The sequence below is a fragment of the Temnothorax nylanderi genome, unplaced genomic scaffold, assembly GCF_030848795.1.
Source record: "Temnothorax nylanderi isolate EJ_2023f unplaced genomic scaffold, tnyl_v1.0 TNYL_tig0020_pilon, whole genome shotgun sequence".
In the NCBI taxonomy this organism is placed as follows: Eukaryota; Metazoa; Arthropoda; class Insecta; order Hymenoptera; family Formicidae; genus Temnothorax; species Temnothorax nylanderi.
The window spans coordinates 172,305-194,043 of NW_027249082.1; the positions used below are offsets into that span (position 1 = coordinate 172,305).

At 28.9% G+C, this 21,739-nt stretch overlaps 2 protein-coding genes and 1 pseudogene across 2 annotated transcripts; all 3 read right to left on the reverse strand.

The window, feature by feature from the left end:
• Positions 1–4,006: 4,006 nt before the first annotated feature.
• LOC139769095 (uncharacterized) lies at positions 4,007–7,800 on the reverse strand (annotated as a pseudogene).
• A 143-nt stretch (positions 7,801–7,943) lies between these two features.
• LOC139769092 (protein takeout-like) lies at positions 7,944–9,899 on the reverse strand. The gene is made up of 3 exons (XM_071699854.1): positions 9,718–9,899; positions 8,830–9,192; positions 7,944–8,699 (listed from the first exon to the last, which is right to left on the reverse strand). Exons 1-3 carry the CDS (start codon positions 9,773–9,775, stop codon positions 8,395–8,397), a joined length of 726 nt encoding a protein of 241 aa, XP_071555955.1. The 5' UTR covers positions 9,776–9,899; the 3' UTR covers positions 7,944–8,394.
• A 3,072-nt stretch (positions 9,900–12,971) lies between these two features.
• LOC139769088 (uncharacterized) lies at positions 12,972–15,320 on the reverse strand. The gene is made up of 3 exons (XM_071699850.1): positions 15,183–15,320; positions 13,621–13,983; positions 12,972–13,484 (listed from the first exon to the last, which is right to left on the reverse strand). The coding sequence occupies exons 1-3, from the start codon at positions 15,250–15,252 to the stop codon at positions 13,177–13,179; spliced, it is 741 nt and encodes a 246-aa protein (XP_071555951.1). The 5' UTR covers positions 15,253–15,320; the 3' UTR covers positions 12,972–13,176.
• Positions 15,321–21,739: the final 6,419 nt, after the last annotated feature.

Sequence of the window (21,739 nt, forward strand, 5' to 3'; positions counted from 1 at the left end):
ACTGTTAATTGAATAGAGTTTATGCCGTTGAGGTAAATGTTGATTAAAGCCTTAACTGGAATGTAAAGGCAGAGTAGAAAAATAATAAAGGTAAAGGTAGAGGGGACATAATATCTAAAGGTTTTACAAATGAGTTCTAAGAAAATAAAAGTATAAATCGCTTCAGTTCTCGTAATTGGCCAATCTCACTTGTTTACCTTAGATTGCCGTAACTACGGAACTTATAGCGATAAAAAAAACTTTATATTTTAGTGTATAAACAGTTTCAAGTCTAAAAATAGACTTTTTCGTTCTCTACAGGTTAATGACATAAAATATAATAAATAGTATACTATTTAATTTTGATGCTATATTAGTAATGTATTGTATATCCTTGTTAAAAAAATCATTATTGAAGATATAACATCATGAAACTTTCATCTAAGTTTAGCCTTTTTACATTTATTTGTATATACACTTATTCAAAAATAAACTTAGAATACTTATTATGTTTTGCGAAAAATAGATATATTCTTTAAATATATATGTATAATATCTTCTAAATTATTATTCGAAAAAGCCCATTATGCTGGAAATGTGATCTACATTTCTTTTGTAAAGTTGTTATAATTTCTGTGTATACTCAACAACATTCTAGAGTATTTCTCGATAAAATCAAATCAATGTATCAATTTTGTATTTTCTGGACGCAAAAATTTAAAAAAAAGCAGTATTAACATATAAATTTTCATAAATATTTTCTTGATAAAGAATTGAAGATTAATTTTACTCTTCAAATAATCATCCGCATAATTTTAATACAGAATTAAGTTAATTAATCAATTATATAAATTTTAATTGAAATAAAAGACTAAATAATAAGTATTTGATTATAAAAATTAGAATTTACTAATAATAATTAACTTACTAATATCGTTAGCCGATTGACATAGTCTATGCCGTTTCTATATAAATTAAGTCCAAGAAACAATAAAAATTAATATTAGTTAAGCTATAAAAATTGATATCAGATAACCTATAAATGTAATTAGTAGCGTAATAATAGCGTAATTGACTTCTACATTTATCAATGATCAATCGTAGTAGTCGAGTGTGATTTTAAAATCGTTGATCGACCTTGACATTTGGCGAAAAGCAAATATTCTACTTCATTTAATTCAGAATCCTATCCTACAGTGTAATGTCCTTGAGACATAGTATACAATCTAAAAAATAGATGCTAAAAATATTAATACAGTACTAAAATAGAAGATATTGCATATGTAAACAGATTCCGCGATTAAACCTCCATTAGATATCGTTTTAAAATCTTTCATTTTCCCATTGAATACTTGGCATGCCATTTTTTTGTAATACCACATCTACTAAGCAACGATGTTTATCGGAGCAATTTAGCTGCGAGGATACGAGGAAGTTGTATAAATTATTTAATGACACATCTACTATCGTCAGACGTGACATTGGTGTTCAACGTTAAATGGATTAAATGCGGAAATTTGTAAAGAATTCTTAGAAGCATTCCGTGAAAACAAAAAATAAAATGTTATTTACAGAAAGTTTTTTTATATTAGCAATTAGCAAATTAACGTATTAATGTATTATGATAATAGTTTTAAAGAATACTGTTAATCTTATCGACATTATTTGTTGACTTCTTTTATCAATAATTAGAAAAGAAGCAAATTAGATTAAAATATTCCAAGTTTAGCTCTGTTTAATAATTTAATTAAATAACTCTCTTTACGAGATTTCTAACGCGCTTTTGAAAACACAAGCGTGTAACATATTAGCATAAAAAAACGTTGCATGTGAAATTGCGTCAAGATAAAATGATGATAAAGCAAGAAAATAATGTGCTCACGTAAATGCTAATGAAGTTATTTATATACATTGATTATAATAGTTACTATATTAATATTTCGATTTTTATCTCAAATCCTTTAGAAATTGAGCAATATAAAAAAGAACAAATAGACACCTGAAATAATTAAATAATTTTTTGCAGACTATGATTACAGTAATACGTAAAGTGGAAGCAAATTTGATGTGTTCGATGATGTATGTATTACAACATCTAATATACGATTATTAAAATATTATCTATATTTTACTTTGCAAACAGTTCACATTTAACAAGCAAATACTTTCTCACTTATTTTGATTATAAATGTTATGATATAGATTAATTAAATAAGATAAGTATTTTTTATAAGCTTACTACCAAAAAATGTTAATAATTAACGATTACAGAAATTATTGTCGATGAGACTGGAATTTATTGTTAAATTTTACAAAATTTATAAAACACCTACTTAGTTATTAATTGAAGAGGAACGAAATAAAATTTAAGTGTAACCGAGTATTTGTGAAATGCTAATATTTGTAAAAAATAATAGCACTTTTAGAAAATTTCAGAATAATGCAAAAAAAAATTTACTTTTAAATACTAGCAGATTTTGAAAAAATTTTGAGAGAATTTTATTATTATTATTTTAACCCTTCGTGGTCACTTATGGGATTAGCATAACTTCAAAAATTTTGCAAAGCAGAATTACACTAACTCCGAGCTTAACTTTTACAATTTTTTTTTTTCAATATGCTAATATTAAATAATTAACAAAATTAATATTGCGGCAGGGTTTTACAACATTTCAAGAAAATTCAGTAATTTTTTCAAGTCAAAGTAATGAAAACTGTAAATACGACAGCCGATTAAAGTCGCCGCGGTCGTTTTAACCTCGGTGTGACCATTATAAAACTGTAGATAAATGTGATCACGAAGAATTAATAATAAAAATTGTCAAAATGTATAATTTTTATAAATTCGTTATTATCATTATCAAACGTAGAACAGAGATAAGTCACTGACAAGCACTTAGAATTAGAAAATTAAGGAATACTTTTATTGACGAAATTATAAATACTTCTTTGCAAATTTGGTAACATATGATATTAAGTAGTAAAATCTCTTCTCGTTGCTTTAATTCCAATTCCATTTCTTTCGTTGTTGACGCGACGCGGTTAATAGCACTGAATAAAAATATCACTGTGAAAACATATTTATCGACACACAGTAAACATCATACTTTTCTGTGCAGATTTAATTCCGCATTCCGTACTTGTCAGCGAAAAGTAAGTTCAACCCAGGATTGAGTGTTTATGCATAAAATATAATAATCTACATCTACGTATACAATGTAAACTACGTTTAACGTATTATGTAAATAATAAGTAATCCATGAATTATCAAACATTCATATTTCGTTGTTTGTCGATTAGACTGAAATCACCGCTTTTAAGGACGTTCTCCGGTCCTTATACTAGAGAAAATCGATTTTCTTAGGATTTTCTTGAAACTGTGAATATACGTTAATTTAGGTGTGCTTTATGCGTGGTATAAATTTCAGTACCTCTTCCGGTATAAAAAATAAAGATACTGAGCCTCAAAGTTTCAACTTTTACTAATGAAAAGGTTTTCCAGGCCAAACGGTAAGAGATACGAGGTTGGCCAAGAGGACCAAAGTTGCTCCTCTCGTCGAGTTCTATAAGGAAAAAATGCCAAAACTAAAAAAAAGTTAAATTTAAATTTTTTTTTTTGAAACTTTGAGGCTCAGTATCTTTATTTTTTATACCGGAAGAGGTACTGAAATTTATACCACGCATAAAGCACACCTAAATTAACGTATATTCACAGTTTCAAGAAAATCCTAAGAAAATCGATTTTCTCTAGTATAAGGACCGGAGAACGTCCTTAAACCGCTAAAACCAAAATAAGAAAACATGCTATTCAAATTTTTCAATAAAAATAACTTGGCACTTTAAATTTATAGATGTAATATCTATAAATCAAATTTGTTTAAAGATGCTATATTCAATTTTGTTTTCTTTATAACAAATTTATTGCATCTCAGTACAACAATAATAATATAATAACGAGTTGTGACAAATAAATTCTTCGTAATCACAAATAGCATAGCAATACATATAGCAATTGAAATAAATCAGATTCTTTTGTATTTTTATATACATATATTTCAAAATTACAGTTCTAACGCAACAGGAACCTGGTAATTAAACACGCTGCAGCAATGTCCTTTCCAATAAAGCTGAGTAAATTCAATGGCAAATAAGCGTACTCGTGAACAACGAATCATAAGAATAATCACAAGTGTAGAGCTAAGAGATTAAACATTACCATATCTGCATCAGATCGTCTTTTTTTCAATTTACTGCGGATGATGAATTGCATAACGGTTATGTAACGCATGTGTATTCCATATTGTTACAAGAAACACTTTTCATCGTATTATATTCTATTTATTGTTGGTAAAACATTTATGAATATTTAGAACTAAAGTGAAACTAAATCAAGAGCGGTTATTATAACATATCTATTTAAACTTCTTTTATCGCAATTATTAAAGATGATATAATATCATGAAACAATATTTTATTTTTAGCCTTTTCAACATTTCCTCCTTTATTGTATGTCTGTTTTTATTCTTACAAAAATAAAATCTCGTCAGTTTTTTTAAATATTATAACAAATATTGAACCAGTTATTCTTTAAATAGATCACAAAAGAACGAAATGATCAATGATCAATAGATGTTCAATGTTTTGGACGGTTTATGTTCGATCAGGGAAAAATTCTTCGTAAGTAAAGTGTTTTACCACATCATTAGAACCATATCAAGATGATCCGTTTGGAGATCGTTTCTTCTAAAACCGATTTAAGAATTTTAATAATCTCTTCCTGATTGCCTACAAAATTCTTAACAATTTCATAGAATTATCCTAATTCCTTTTTGTTCAAATCAAATTCGGCATTATAGTTCTTGGGGTCGATATTAATCTTCAACTTCGATATGTATGCATATGTTTTGCTGTCCTTAGTTGCCAGTTTCATGTCCATGTCGATTTTTGCTTCTATATTATCTGCAAGCCACACAATTTAGTAAATTCAATAAAAATATAAATAAAGGTTTTAAAATGTTTTATCTAAAGTATCTTTTTGTCGTATAACATTGACGTCATCGATTCTCTTTCTCTCTCTCTCTCCCTCCTTCTCTCTCTCTCTCTCTCTCTCTCTCTCTCTCTCTCTCTCTCTCTCTCTCTCTCTCTCTCTCTCTCTCTCTCTCTCTCTATTTACATACCTATAGTAATATAAACCAATCTTTTATAAGAGATGGGCACCAGTAAACATATGTTGAAATCATAAGTGATGTTCACTTGAGTCCGTTTGAATAAGAGTTCAATATCGAAGTGGAGTCTGTCGAGATCGTGTGAAGGAGGGCGACAAAATCACACATTCCCATTATTTTCGCATCTCTAATGTATATCTTGGTGTTAGGCGCATCGGAGACGAGTAGTTCGTCAAAAGTATATGGATTGCCTGGCGGAACGCTCAATTCTGGAATTCCTTCGCAAAGTTTATCTTTCAAATTATCAATGTTACTTTATGATGCATTGATCGAGATTCGGGTCTCTGCGGCTGCACACATGAATGTAGGAGGCTGTAAAGTGTAAACATTTTATTTAAGTGACATTTTTACACAAGATTATCAGTGGTATAAGAATAAATAAAAGAAGAATAAATTATACTTCAAAATAATGTGCATTTTGTAATATAATTAATGGATTTAATTTTTTTCGGTATAACATTAATATCAAACAGCATTAATTTCACGTCAATATTAAATCTTTTTAACAATTCAATATACAAAGCCTATTTTAATAGCGTTAGAAAAGAGAGAGAAAGGAAAGAAAAAGAAAATGAAAAAGAAAGAAAGATGACGGACGATAGAAAGACAATAAGAAGAAAGGAAAAAATTTATATGAAGTAATGGTTTATGAGAGTTGCACAATTAATAATAAAATAAATAATAATAAGAGATTCCCCCTAAATATCGTTGTAGAACTTTTATTTAACATGTTTATTGTACAATTTAAATATTAGAATATAATTCCGTATCTTTTAAACTTGCTAATGCTAACAAACCTGTCATAAGCGACACGCTCGCAGCAAGCCAAGTCTGTAAGACAAATTGTCATATTGCGGAAATTCATTATAAAACATTCTCACGTACTCGTACATGCCATTCCATAAAATATGTGAATAAACGCTCGACAAGGAATTCCTGTCGAAGTCAATACCATCGTTACTGTTGCTTTGATTAAATACAAGGACTATAATGGGAACGGCTTCTTTTCGTCCGTAGTTTTCACACGCATATGTCCTTCACATTATTACTGTCTACATCCATAATGCTAGGTACGCAGTTTGCATTGCCAATGTAAATACATTATAATTATTGTTAATGTTTACCACAACTTAGAATTGTTTAAATCTTTTACATTAATTACCTAATTCGACAAATGTTTTATTAATTTATTCGAATTTCCTAGTTGCGGATCAAGAGTATTCCGGTTTAAGAATTACGACAATCTGCACGGTTAGTATGAAATGAATCATATGCGCGCGATGATATAGATAAATACTAACCTCTCATTTACTCACGTATTTCCGCTGCAGCATACGTTGTTATAAGTGCAAAGACAAAAATAGCAGCAAACATGTTTTAAACCAAAGTGCTTCCTATTGCGAAGTAATACTTTCTAGAATTGTAATATTACACAGATGCACGACGAACGTATATCAAGACAGACCTATGCAATTGATCAAGCTTATATATACATTGTACATATCCTCTTTACATTGATTTAATAGTCTCTTTTTCTTTCTTTTTCTCTCTAAGGCAATGATTCACACAAAGATCATGGTCATGCTCATGTCAAATGCGTATAAATTAACATCTTCTTTCATAGGAAATAAGCTTTTTATTAATTCAAAAAACATAATTGACACAGCAATGTAAGTAAATATTGTGTCGAAATAAAAATTTAAGTATTAATAAAAGTAGCATATTCAATTAATTTTGCGAATAAGCAATTTTAAAAAAATATATAACTTGAGAAGTATAGCAGTACTAAAAAAAAAATTGCATTGAGTGAAATTAAATTTAGTGAAAAATTGAATCTATTTTTCTTTAAAAAAATTGTATATAAAGATAAAAATTGTATGTATAAAGAGAAAGCAGAAAAGTAATTCTATAAATTAAATTTTTTTTAGGTTCTTCATGTATATATGATCTGTATTTATAATCTATCTTTGTCAAACAATATTACAACAAATATGGTTTATATTAAAGATATTTCTGTATAATTGTTTTCTTTTTACGAGACTCTTTATGTCATCTAAAATAATGTATCAATAACAAAATAATGCAAACGAATTGTTTCCTAAATTTCTGTAAAACTTTGCAAGATCTATACGAATACTAAAATTTAAACTCTTTTCTGCAATTATTATATATATGCAACAAATGTAAACAGATGTAAGATTTCTTTGAAATCTGATGATGTCGCGATTGTATACGTACGAAGTTTATCAATAATCTACGATAATTAGCAAAAACTAGTGCTTCTTTTTGCTCTTCGTGACTAATTATTTATGCTGCGACGCAATCCTGTCTCTACTGGATAAATATATTCAATGCAAAGAATGTATATTAATTTATCATTTCAGCATAAAAAGTACAGAATTTTGCATTTGAAATTAAAAGAAGAATTTTGTATCTTTGCTTCTATCATATTTGATGTCATAAAAATTTCTGTCCTGTCGATACATTTTTTTTAATAAATAAAAACAACTCTTTTAATACATTTTTCTTTTAGCATTTTAAGAAAAGGCATAATTTTGAATACGTTAGATTTAAAATAATATAAAAAATGTACATTTTTAATGCATATTATTGAAACAAATAACCGACTGATTTTAATCATCCTCATCTTAAATTTATTGTGTCGCAGATTATTTATAGCTTTATATTAAATCTACTTGAACTTTTTATTAAACGTTGTATTATGAATATAATACAAAATTTAGTTTTAGCTCTTTTATTATTACGAGATATATCTCTTATACATATGTATATAATGTACATGCACGCGTATGAATGTGCACGTAACAGATTGACATATTAATTACATATTTACTTGATAATAATTTCGTAACTACTGTTGTATTAAATAAACCGTATAAAAAATACTTGCAAGTTCACATCTGAAATGGTATTGAGACAAAAACGTTATTATTTAATTAAATGTATTGTTACGTACAAATAATTATTATTTCGTACAAATCTGCATTGTTAAGCTAGTAATCAATAACAATTATATCTTCATTTTCGTTATTTAGCAAAAGTATAAAGTGCCGTTAGTTATTAAAATATTATAACAAATCTTGTGTTTTAATTATTCTTCAAATGGATCACAATACAAACAACACGTGACAATAATCACGTGACAATAGATCTCAAAATTTTTGACGATTTATGTCCGATCAGGAAAGAGCTCTTCGTAAGTAAAGAGTTTAACTACGTTGTTGGCAACCAAGAGAATCCGTTTGGTGAAACTCTCTTCCAGAACCGGCTTAATACCTCTAATAATCTCCTGTTGATTGTTGCCTACGAAATTCCTAATAATTTCGCGCAATTGGCCTAATTCTATTTCATGTGAAAACTCAATATTATATCCTTTGATGTCAAGGTTTATCGTCATCTTTGAAAAAAACACATATCTCTGGTTGCCTTTGGTAACCATTTTCATGTCCGCGCTTACTTTTGCTCCTACATTATCTGAAAAATATATAATTTAGCAATTTCAATAGAAATATAACGAAAATATATATTTTAAATCTCTCTTTTTTGTTGAAATAAGTATCATTAAAATATTATCTTATTTTAATAAATCAATTATTTTATATACCTGTGGTAATATAAACTTGCGCCGTGTTGGTGATGGGCACCAATAAACGTACGTTGAGATCATAAGTGCCGTTTATTTGAATTTGTTTGAATAACAAATCAACATCAAAATGGAGTTTGTCGATATCTAGGTGAAGGTAGTTCACAACAAAATCGCACAGCCCCGTCACTTTTGTATCCTTAATATATAATTTGTTATCGGCTGAATCGAAAATTGCTAATTCATCAAGAAGAAGTGGATTGTTCGATTGAATATTCAGTTCTGGCATTCCTTCGCAGATTTTATCCTTCAAATTTTCGACGTTGTTGAAAATGCATTGATCGAGATTCGGGTCTCTGCGTCCGCACACATGAATGTAGGATGCTATGAAAAGAGTATATTATCTTCGTTTATATTTTTAATTTTTTATAAAATTGTAAATGTAATGAAAATAGAAAATAGAAAATAAAAAAGGACTGATAAAATATATACTTCAAAGAAATATGCAATTTTTTAAACACAATTGTTAATAGTAATTTATTTGTAATTGCAATGTTAAGCAGGACATTAAAATCTTGAGAAATTTACATTAATGGAAAGTTTCTTTTAAGAGTGAGGGCGGCGAATGAGAATGAGACCAAAATGTTATACGTTATAATCATTATTATCGCAATACTCACAAATTAGAATAAATTAGTTGTTCAAAAATCTCGTTTTACACATCAAGTAAAACAAGATCAATTACTAAATTACTCGAAAATAATATTTTATCGAAACATATTTTTTTTTATTACCTGAGTTTTGCAGTTTAAATAGTATAATGATTCTTTTTACGTATAATGCAGAGAGTTGTGCGCTATAATTGTGTGTTGCAATAAAAATAAGTATATGTATCTCTTATTTACTTACGTACTTCCGCTGCAACATGTACTGTTATAAGCGCAAGAGCAAAAGCTGCGGCAAACATTTTTCGAAATATTTCTTGCAAATTTTTTAAGATTATACTATGGAACAGTATTACACTTAGAAGACACTAGGTAACGTGATCTTAACACGTTGACCGACAGGTATCAAGACTGATATAAACGTTCGGTCATACATATATGTATCCTGTTTCGCATTGATTTAATCAGCATTTATCCTCTCTCTTGGTATTTATAATGATTCATTCTGAGACCGTGGAGATAATTATATTAATTATATCTATATATATATATAATACGCACCTATAGTAATAGACATCTTCTTTGATAAAAAATAAAAATGAAATTTGTGTTAAATAAAAATATATTTAACACTTATAGCACATGGAAAAATATCCTATTTAAACAAAAACTTGCGGATATAGCACTAATAAATGTTACATTTACCTGTAACTAATTTTACAAACATGCAGTTTCGTAGAAAGAATATACTGTGCTGTTATTCAAAGAGTACTGTAATATCAATGTTACAAATAAAATTGTAAGAATAAAATTAATAAAAGACTAATAAAACTAATTATTAATCAAACTGTTTTTCTTTTTAATTGTTACACATAATGACGGTCAATCGTACTTCTTCCGTTGTCATTTAAAAATAATCAATATCCAGAGTGCTATATAATTTTATTGCAAAAAATTGTTTGTTCTTTATAGATCATAATTATATACGATAAAGACACAAGAAAATGGAAGAAAAATGATAAATAAAAATATAATTAATAAAATTTAATTTTCCTAGATTTTCCATACAGGGATATATGTAAATGTGTCCGTCTTCCTTGAATAAAATTTACGTCAAAGAGATTCTCCGTAAATTTTATAATAATACACATAAATCTTTATAGGCGGCAGTGTGGTCTAGTGGTAGAGCGCCAGACTCGTAATCTGAGGAACCAGGTTCGAGTCCACACTAGAGCCATGTAAACATGGAAAGTTTTTTCCGAAAGCTGCGCCCTCCGTGCAAGATAGGCTCTTGTGCGGAGCAAACTGGGCTCCGTCTTTCGGAAAGAGACGTTAAGCCGTTGGTCCAAAGGGTTAAGTGAGAGGAGAAGGGTAGTATTGGATGAGAATTGAATAAAGGGTTGGGAACGTCCCTACAAAACGCCTTGCAACCCTGAGGGGAGTCAATAAACGTATTTATCTTACATAAATCTTTATACCACTTAAATCATTGTTTGATATAAATTTCTATATCATCCCTATCAGTGATATATTGATAAATCAATGCTTGGAGCAAAATGATTAATTTTGCAAGTATCTGTAAAGTAGTTTCAAAATTCAAGAATATACATTTTAGCAAATGTGTCGTATGTAAATAAATATAGATGGTGACACAGAACTTGTGACATTGTATAACATTACTTTGAGGTTAATATTAACCGCAACCACACACGCGCTCTTGTATTCAAAGTTTACCAATCTACGAAATAATTAACTTCCTACATATTCTTTTGCTCTTCACTAATTATTTATACCTTGATAGAAAGCTATATCTGTGTTATGTAAATACTCAATTTATGCAATGAATCATGATAAACCTGTTATCTTAGCATAGAAAATGTAGAAACATTTGTACATGCAGAAGGAAATAAAAGAACTGATTTTTGCTCTATATTCTTATATATGTACAATGTTATATATTATTAAAGTGTTAATTGTTTCTATTTGTATATTTTCTTTTCATAAATAAAAAATCCTTTTAATACATCTTTAATGTGTCTTTTTCCTTTAAATACGCTTAGAATAATTATATGTAATTAGAATATATTAAATAAAGTATAATATCAAGGTCTCGCCTGAATACGAACTATAAACAAATGATTACGTTATAATACACAATTTTTAAATAATCTAATAACCATTTCCTATCGACATCGAGAAAACATGTAAAAGAATCATCCAGTTAAATTCCATTACGTAGTACAGAATCTTTCATTTTTCCTCTTAATACTCGACTGATTTTACGTCAATATCGCCTTGAACAAACATCGCGTCTACGAAGAAACATTATTATTCATTACTACTAGGCATAAAATAGTTGCATAAATTGTCCAATAATAATACTTTTATATCGGGTTTTCATCCAATGCTAAGTGAACTAAATGCGGATGCTTGCAAGGAAATGTGAATAAAAACTCGACAATTTAAAAAATCATAAATAATCAAATATAATTTACACATTACATTCTTCCTAATGACTAACATGAATTAGTGAGCTGACAGCTAATAAAAAAATTTTTTTTTTAAATTTATGTCTTACCATGGATATCTCATGCCATGGAAGCCGAAAATTTTTTTCTTACAAACTTTCTAAAACTGTAACTGTTAAAGAACAGTTGCATATAATCTTAACAGCTATAATCAAACGCAGTCTTAAGATTGACTCACGTGAACTGATCAAGCTTTTATATATTTATATATTAAAGCGAGATAAAGTTTTTATCAAGAATTTTTTATCTGCATAATTTTTATAATATAGATAAACTATGACAATATATTACCTCAAAAAAAATAAAATTGCAATAAAAATTAAAATAAATAAATAATATAATTATGAGCACGTGTACCACATGCATAGCTCAATTCTTCACTTATGATAATAAAACATAACTCGATAACCTTGACATTTCACGAAGATTGTCCGACTAAATTGAAATCTTGAAAATATAACTATTAAAACATTGCATAATATTTCTGATGTAAGTAGTGTAATAAAAAAGGGACATTTGCATAAATATTAAAATGCAATGCATTGTGACATATGCAGGAGGATTGTGTATATATCGTAAATTTTATGTGCCCATGCATAGCAAGGTATAAAAGTTGTAAATGTAGTATTTATAAATAATTTGTGTTACATATTTAGTTTGCAAAATCCTCTTCTCTTCAAGATTTCCCCCTTTTCTTAAACTAAAACGACGCATGTTACGACATATTTTACTTTATCAACTTTTGGATACTATAAAAAAAAACATCTTAATAAATACAATATTTAATTTTGTGCGTATTAAAACAACGCATTTATTTGGTACATGAGAATGGCTTATGGCTTATAACATAAGCTTTTTACATCGATACAATAATAAAGTTAGTAAAAATTAAAGTTAGTAAAAATAAAATGTCATTAGTTACAAGTATATATGTATATGTGTATATATATATATATATATATAGATATATATATCTATAGTTATAAAATTATAGATACATAATTTAATAAAATACAGTATCGCAATTTTACTATAAGTTTATAATTTGGTAACTATGTATCATGTTAAATGCATTTTGCACAAAATTCTTATCCCCATAAGCCCCACAAATTGAATGGCGAATTTACGGAGAGACTTTGTCAGTCTCTGTGACAGTAAATCTTAGTTCTAACAATTTACGGTCGTTCAGGGAAGAGCTCGTCGAAAGTGAAATGCTTAACTATGTTATTCGCAATCGAAAGTACTTGTTTAGAGATTTCTTTTCCCAGTGTTGGTTTAACTCTGTTGATAAAATCTTCTTCATTGCTGCCTAGGAAAGTGCTAAGAATTTCATTTAATTGAGATTTCTCCTCTCCGTTCATGTCGAACTTACTGCTCAATGTTTTAATGTCGAGAATCAAGTTCAGTTTTGACATATATACATATCTCTTATTATTTTTGTTTACTATTTTCATATCTACGCCAGCACTTGCTAACAAGTTTTCTGCAAAAAAAACATGATCTGATAACATCGCTAAAAGGAAATTGCGTTTTAAATCTTTAAGTTAAATCTTAAAGTTTATCAAAGTAGATTTCTGTAAATTTTTGTTTTATTTTAATCATATTTAAATCATACATACCTGTAGTAAGAAAAACGGGTCCCTTCTGAACAAAAGGCACCAGTACATGTACATCGAAATCATACGTGCCGTTCAAGAAAACTTTTTTGAATATGACACTAATATCGAAATGGAGCTTATCAAGATCCATGTGGAGAGAATTTACAGTGAAATCGCAAAGTCCCGTTATTGTTGCGTCTCTGAGGTATAATTTGGCATTATCTACGTCGGAAATAGCTATTTCGTCAACAAAAAATGGCTCAATTGGTGGACTCTTTAATTCCGGTATTCCTTTGCAAATATTATCCTTCAGATCGTTAATGCTGTTCGTAATACATTGATCCATATTCGGATTTTGGCGACCGCATACGTGAATGTAAGAGGCTGTAAAGAATAAAAAATAAAAACACTTTTACTATATAATTCAAACCTAAGCTATCCATTGAGTCTACTTAGAATTTGACCGGTTCAGCCGTCATTGACATCCGAAAATCTCAAATACTCGCAACTTTCTGGCTCGTGTAAAAATACACGGGGCGGTCTCGTGCTGCTCGTGTATACTTGGCGCGAGACAAATAATATGCAATTTTTATTATTCTTGATACATACTAAATGTACGCTACGCTAATTGTATTTGTGCTGTTACATGAAATATTAAATAAATTATTTTAAGTGGAAGAAAGATTATGAGTTATCAGAATCAATAATTGTTCTAGACATAAACGATTAAATTTAAATATTAATAATGTGAGTATAGTAACAACGTTCGCAACATTCAAGGCCATAATTATTATGTTTGTATAAATCGTTGTATTAATTTTTATAATTTAGTAGGAATTTAGTTGGAATTGATCTTTATTGCTTAATTGATTTCTGGTTATTTTTTTTACGTGTAGATACTACATTATAGCAGTCATTATTATTAATTAAAATGAGTTTAAAACTCTTAATGTGTAAATCGTTACTGTTACTTATAAAAAATATATGATTGAAACCTGATTCTATACTTATGAAAAGGACAGAAAGAAAAAAAAACACCATGCATTCTAGACAAAATAGAATATATAATGACGGAATTATTCATGCTAGAAAAAACTGATTAAATGCGTCACAAATTGATCAAGATCGAACTCATTTTTAACAAATAAAATATCATTTATATATAGTACTAAAAGTTCTTAACAGATCATCTTAATTAAGAGCGCAAAGATTATGATTATAACTATGTTTTTTTCTTGTCTATATTTCTTCAAACTTGTGACCCTTACATTATTTTTATTAGAGCATATTAACAATGCGTATGACAGATATGCAGTTTACATTGCCACTGCACTATTATGTTATATTTAATATTAATTTTTTTTAAATATCCATAATAGCAAAATTATTAAATTATGGGATTGTATAAAGTCTTTTGTTCGCATCAAAATCAAGGAACTAATCCAAGAAATATTTTATTGATATTCTTTTCATCTCAATCCAAATTTTGCGCTTCAAAGTATAACGAGTCTTTTTTGTAATATGACTATAGTCATTTACAGCACATTACAATAAAAATGAAGTTGAACAAATACTAAACTTACGTATTTCTGCTGCAACATAAGCCAGTACTAGTGCAAAAGTAAAAATTGTAGCAAACATTTTCCAAGCCATTTTTCAAAACGGAATTTTTCTGGAGCTTTTTAAATTATTGACGAACTTTACACTTCTAGTCGCTGTGAATCAGAACAGATACAAATCAAGACTGATTTACACGAGTGCGCAAGCTTTTATATACCACCTTGTTATTATCTTTCAATTTCCAATTTTTTCTTTTTGATTGCACGTCTATCAAAATATCCCGTGTACTTCATCTTTCAATCTTTTTGTCTCTACACATTTTTGCGTAATTACGTGGAAAATGTGTTATTAGAAAAAAATGCAAGAAGAGAATTAAGCATCATTTGATAGAGAGTATCCATTGCAGAGAATAAAACTACAATAAAGACGAAGACAGAATAGAGGAAAACAGTATAGCGAGCAAAGAAATATTCTCGTTCAAAAACACTAATTTCATAGCGACTGATCATTTCTTGTTCCATAGTCATTATTTATTCAAGTTTGACAATATCCCATGGTGATCTAAACTATATCCATGTTAAAATTAAAAAATTAAGCAAATTGTATGAAAAACAAATATATCTTTTTTATAAAATAAAAGAAATTTACACTTAAAAAAAGTAATTTACCTCATGTATAGCACGCGAATAAATATTATACTTAAATAAAAATATATTTTAAAAACATATGTGTTAAATAAATATTGCATTAAATCAATTTCAGTGAATGCGTTATATTTTATAAATATCACTAAATAATTTATAATTTATGCTAGAATTCAGAATAGAATTCTATAGTTTTAATTTTATATATTTTGTAATTTAAAAAATTTTTTAAATTAAAAGACATATATATATATATTATATTTCATATATATATATATATGAAAACATGTATTAACATTCACACATACATTACAAAATACATATAAAATTATAAATACTATTCTATTTTAAAATTTGATTATTAATTATTTAATATACAGGATGTTCAAAAAGGTGGTACCAAATTTTAACAGTATGTAGTAGGTACTCATTAAAGCAAATCAAAAAGTCTTAATAAACAATACTCTAAAAATCATTTATTTCCGAGTTACACAGTTTTTCTACAGCAGATATTTGATGTGCTCACCGTTCATTTCAACACACAATTCGGTATGCTTTCTCATTGAAGATCGAAAAATTCCAGGTTTATTTCGTATTTGTTGACAAGAGTTTTCAATTTTCCGTACCAATTCATCTAATGTGTAAACTGATATGGCGTACACCATGCCTTTTACAAATGTCCCCATAAATAAAAGTATAACGAATTTAAATCCGGTAAGCGAGATGCAATGGCCATGCAACTGGACTGCCACGTCCTATCCATTTTTCTTAAAAACAATTGCTTAAATGTTGTTTAACAATCATGAGAAAATGCGCAGAGGCACGATGGTACTACATACTGTTAAAATTAGATACCACCTTTTTTGAACACTATATAATAGAATTTAAAAGTATGTTTTTCTAAAAAAAATATCGTAGAGAATTGCTACAAAAAGTGCAATTACAAAATAAAGTTGAAATAAGACATGTTCCTTTTTTGAAAAGGGACAATTGTATTCGCTTTCTTTATTGATTTAAAAAAAAATAAATTCTTACAATAAGATTGTCAAAATAATTCAACATTATTAGATCAAAACCTTGAACGTGATGCATTATGTATTATGCATTATGCAATTTACATGTGACAAATTCGTCTTATTTTACTCAGATTTTGAGATTATACTGCAACAGTACTTACGTAAGAATTAATAATCGCGCTATAATTGCAATAAAACTCAATTTTCTTTGGATTTTCCACGCGAAATTACATGCATGATGTAAATTTAGAATCAATCTTCATCGAATAATATTGAAATAAATGAAGCCTGTATCAAAAATATTTTATTTCAATGTAAAAAATGTATTAAAATCGTCTCATGTTATATTTCTGTTCGGATCAGAAAATTTGTAGATAAAATTTATAAATAACAAAGAATAAATTTTATAAAGAGAGTAAAGTTTTCTTATATAAACTAGGAAATAAGATTCTATTAGAATATAAGAATTTTTGCGACATACACAGTACGAAGTATTTTATTCCAATACAAAATTGTTCTATCAATGTCACAGATAAATGTTGTGTCTGTATCAGTTTTGCAGATATGTAGTTCTGTAAAAAAATATATCTCGTCGAGAAGTATGTATATCTTCTTAATGTCAATATCAAGAATAAAATTGCAAAAGTAAAATTAAGGATAGAAGCTAACAATAAGTTTATTCTTCTTTTTTGAAAAGAGAGAATTGTATTTTTGCTGCAATATTTTATTTTGATTCAAATTTTTCTCTTTACTTTACACTTACATCATTAATAACAGACGACGGAAGAAATATTATCAGACTGGAATCTTTTGAGCGCGCGCGTGCAGCGCTGCAGAACAGTTTATTTTTTTTTATTAAAAGATTTAAATATACTTATGCAATGGAAGTTGTAACAAATAAGGTGTATATTTTACTTGCATAATTTTTACAAAGGGGTAGATAAATATTTAAAACAAAGTGCCAATGGCAATCCGGATGAAATAATTTGGTGCTCATTATTTTACAAATATTTATAAGATAGATTCCAAAACATCAAATAATAAATTAGAATATCCTCATATATGACAAATACAAACGGTATCACTTATGATTAATGATGCAAGATATTATATATGTATTGTATACATACATATATGTGTATATAATTTATGATGTTAATGACATATGACATATATAAAAACTGCATATGTGTATATTAATGGCTGCCGTCCAATTGATGCTACAAATGCCCTGAAGCGTTCTTCTTCTTCTTTTTCTTTCTTCATTAAAAAAAAGGAGAAGAAAAATGCTTCAGAGCATTTGTAGTGTTAAGTGGACCGCGTAGTCTATATAATATATATGATACATTTATCGACTGCTGATTAGAAGGAAAACATCTGTTTCTTTTTACTTTCCGTAACCTGTTACTTGTATAGCAATACTTGTAATACATATTTGTAAAGAATATTTTATATATATAATAAAAATATTATGTATATAAACACTTAATTATTCGTGTAAGTAATAGCAAACCTGATAATTTTCAGCATAAAAAGCACAGTACAGAAATCGATATTGCGATATAGAATTAAACAAAGTTTTTTGTGGCCTATCTTTATACAATTATATCAACCTTTACATTCCGTTATATATTTTGTCATATATATTTTCTGTTAATATTGTTAATATTCTTAAGTAACTACATAGAATATAATAGAATAGATATAATATAAAAATATAAGGGTTGCGCTTTTTTTTTCATTTACACCAAATTTTACCATGCATTTATAACGTGTGACAATTTAAGTTATATACATGTATATGCACATATCTATATATAATATACCATATAAATTTGCAAAAAGTATACAAAAGTTTTAGATACACGCTTGTATACCAGCGTTTCAATCATTTCGTGTTTCTCTTCTGCAGAACATGTTTATCGGCAATTTTATTATCTGAATCATTGATTAGTTGGTTTCGAAATATAATTTCCATTTGCCGATAAACATGTTCTGCGTCTCTTTCAAAGTAGACTTCTTGGGAACGGTGTGTGCGTTGGGAACGCGCCGTTCCAAGGTTCTGCCATTCCTGAAAGCAGTACTTGGGGCTCCGTGTGATTTTTTTACCTTTCCCAAAGTGAAAAATCTGTTAAAGGGTCGCCATCGCGGGACTCTCGACCAGATCCAAAAGGCCACACGCGCTGAACACATTCACAGAAATGCGGACTTCCAGCACTGCTTCCAGGAATGGTAGAACTTTGGGAACGGTTTGTGCGTTTCCAAGGAGCCTACTTTGAAGGAGGTCCGAGGTAATTGTTGCTCGGATATGTAAATGGGCCATAATAAATTCATTCTCATTACTTTTGGGACACATCTCGTAAATGCAATATGTCAATGATAAATATGCCAATATATAAAGTCAATCTAAATAACATTAAGGACGTTCTCCGGTCCTTATACTAGAGAAAATCGATTTTCTTTAGATTTTCTTGAAACTGTGAATATACGTTAATTTAGGTGTGCTTTATGCGTGGTATAAATTTCAGTACCTCTTCTGGTATAAAAAATCAAGATACTGAGCCTCAAAGTTTCAATTTTTACCAAAAAAAATTTTTTAATTTAATTTTTTTTTAATTTTGGCATTTTTTCCTTATAGAACTCGACGAGAGGAGGAACTTTGGTCCTTTTGACCAACCTCGTATCTCTTACCGTTTGGCCTGAAAAACCTTTTCATTAGTAAAAGTTGAAACTTTGAGGCTCAGTATCTTTATTTTTTATACCGGAAGAGGTACTGAAATTTATACCACGCATAAAGCACACCTAAATTAACGTATATTCACAGTTTCAAGAAAATCTAAAGAAAATCGATTTTCTCTAGTATAAGGACCGGAGAACGTCCTTAATCTCGATATTTGTAATCAAGATCACTACTCCGAGTAATAGGGGAGACGGCTGGTCCAGTGGGTAGAGCGCCAGATTCGTAATCCGGAGAACCGGGTTCGAATCCCGCTAGGCCGATGAGAATTTTTCTCAGCAAAACGCTGCCCCCCCATCTGGCGGATAGATCCAAATGGATACAGTATCCCCAGATGGTAAACTGGGCTCCGTCTTTGGGGAAGAGACGTTAAGCCCCGTTGGTCCAAAAGATTATGGCCCATTTACATAACATAGTTACGAAGAACTATTTTCGCATAAAATTATTGACGATGTCGTATCCAAAAATACAAAGGAAGTTGTTAAAGCTGTTTCAGCAGCATTTGAAGAGAGAGCCTCCAGATTCGTTATATCAATGTTCAATGATATAGCTTTCTCTCGTTACGAAGAACTATTTTCGCCAGAGATATGAAAATAGTTCTTCGTAACGAGAGAAGGCTATATCATTGAACATTGATATAACGAATCTGGAGGCTCTCTCTTCAAATGCTGCTGAAACAGCTTTAACAACTTCCTTTGTATTTTTGGATACGACATCGTCAATAATTTTATGCAACTCAGCTAATTCTTCTTTGTCCTCAGTGAACTTATATTTAAATGATTTGATGTCACATTTGGCGGTTGCTTTCGACGCAAATATATATTTTTTGCCGTTTCTGGTTATCACTTTTAAGTCCAGGCCTACTCTCAATCCTAAGTTATCTGCAAAAAATACATTCTAATAATAAAATAAAATAAATACTTTAAAAAAGTAATACTTTAAATTTTCTATGCTAAAAGAAAAAAAAAGTTTTGTCTTCTCTCTAAACTTTCCTTTTATTTTAAAGTAGGATCGATTATTTTACCTGAAGTAATGTCAGCTGGCCCCTTATGAGCAACGGGCACCAACAGATGTATATCAAAATCATACGTGACTTTTATAAGAACATGTCGTAATGAGAAATCAATATCGAAGTGGAGCTTTTCAAAATCTGCATTAACCGAATTTACGACGAAATCACAAAATTCATATAGTTTCGCATCTTTGAGATACAATTTAATATTATTTGCGTCAAAAATAACTATTTTGTCGATAGTTAATGGCTCGCCTGGTGGAATGTTCAATTCTGGAAATCCTGCGCAAACTTGATCTTTTACACTATCGATGCTGTTTGCAATGCATTGATTGTAGTTGGTGTCCTTGTGGCTACAGGCGTGAAGGTAGGAAGCTGCAGTGTTTAAATCATTTTCTTTAACTTGTGACTTTAAATTAAACTGTTTACGATTGATTTATACATTGATGATAGATTTAAAATCTTGGACAAAATGTTTTCTTTTAATTTTATAATCTTTAAATTTTCAGCAAATATTTATTTAAAAATATTTTTATTTAAGTTTACTTAAAACATATTTACAAAAAAAAAATTATATGTTGGTGCTTTTCGAAAGATTTTATACAAGCCAACTCATGCCTACTAAACGTCTCTAAAATAAATATAAATGAGAAGCACTCATAATATAACAAGCTTTATTTATGTGTAGAACAGAATAGTTCGTGAGTACATATATATAGCGATGGAAATAAGAACACATTTTTTTATTTACTTACGTAGTTTCGCTATAACATGTGTTGTTATAAGTCCAAAAGCAAAAATTATAGCAAATATCTTCCAAACAAAAGAAATTTACTAACTTTTACTTTGTTAAGATTGTTAAAGATATACACTATATGTACCTATATAGGGGAGACCGGGGCTAGACCGCTAACGGGGTAAATCCGCCAAATCAAATATCTCGGAACCTGTATATTGTGCGAACTCGCTATTAACATTGTAAACGCTGCTTATGGTACCCATGTGACCAACGGAGTTTCGGCAGGTTACCTGCCGTGTTATGATTTTTACGGAGGCAAACGTGTTTTCGTGGTGAAAAGTGAAATTTTCTGCGCGTGGAAATTTTGTAATATCTGCAATAATATTTGCTCTCCAAATCTCGAGGTACGTGATTATAAATGCATGCTGATTA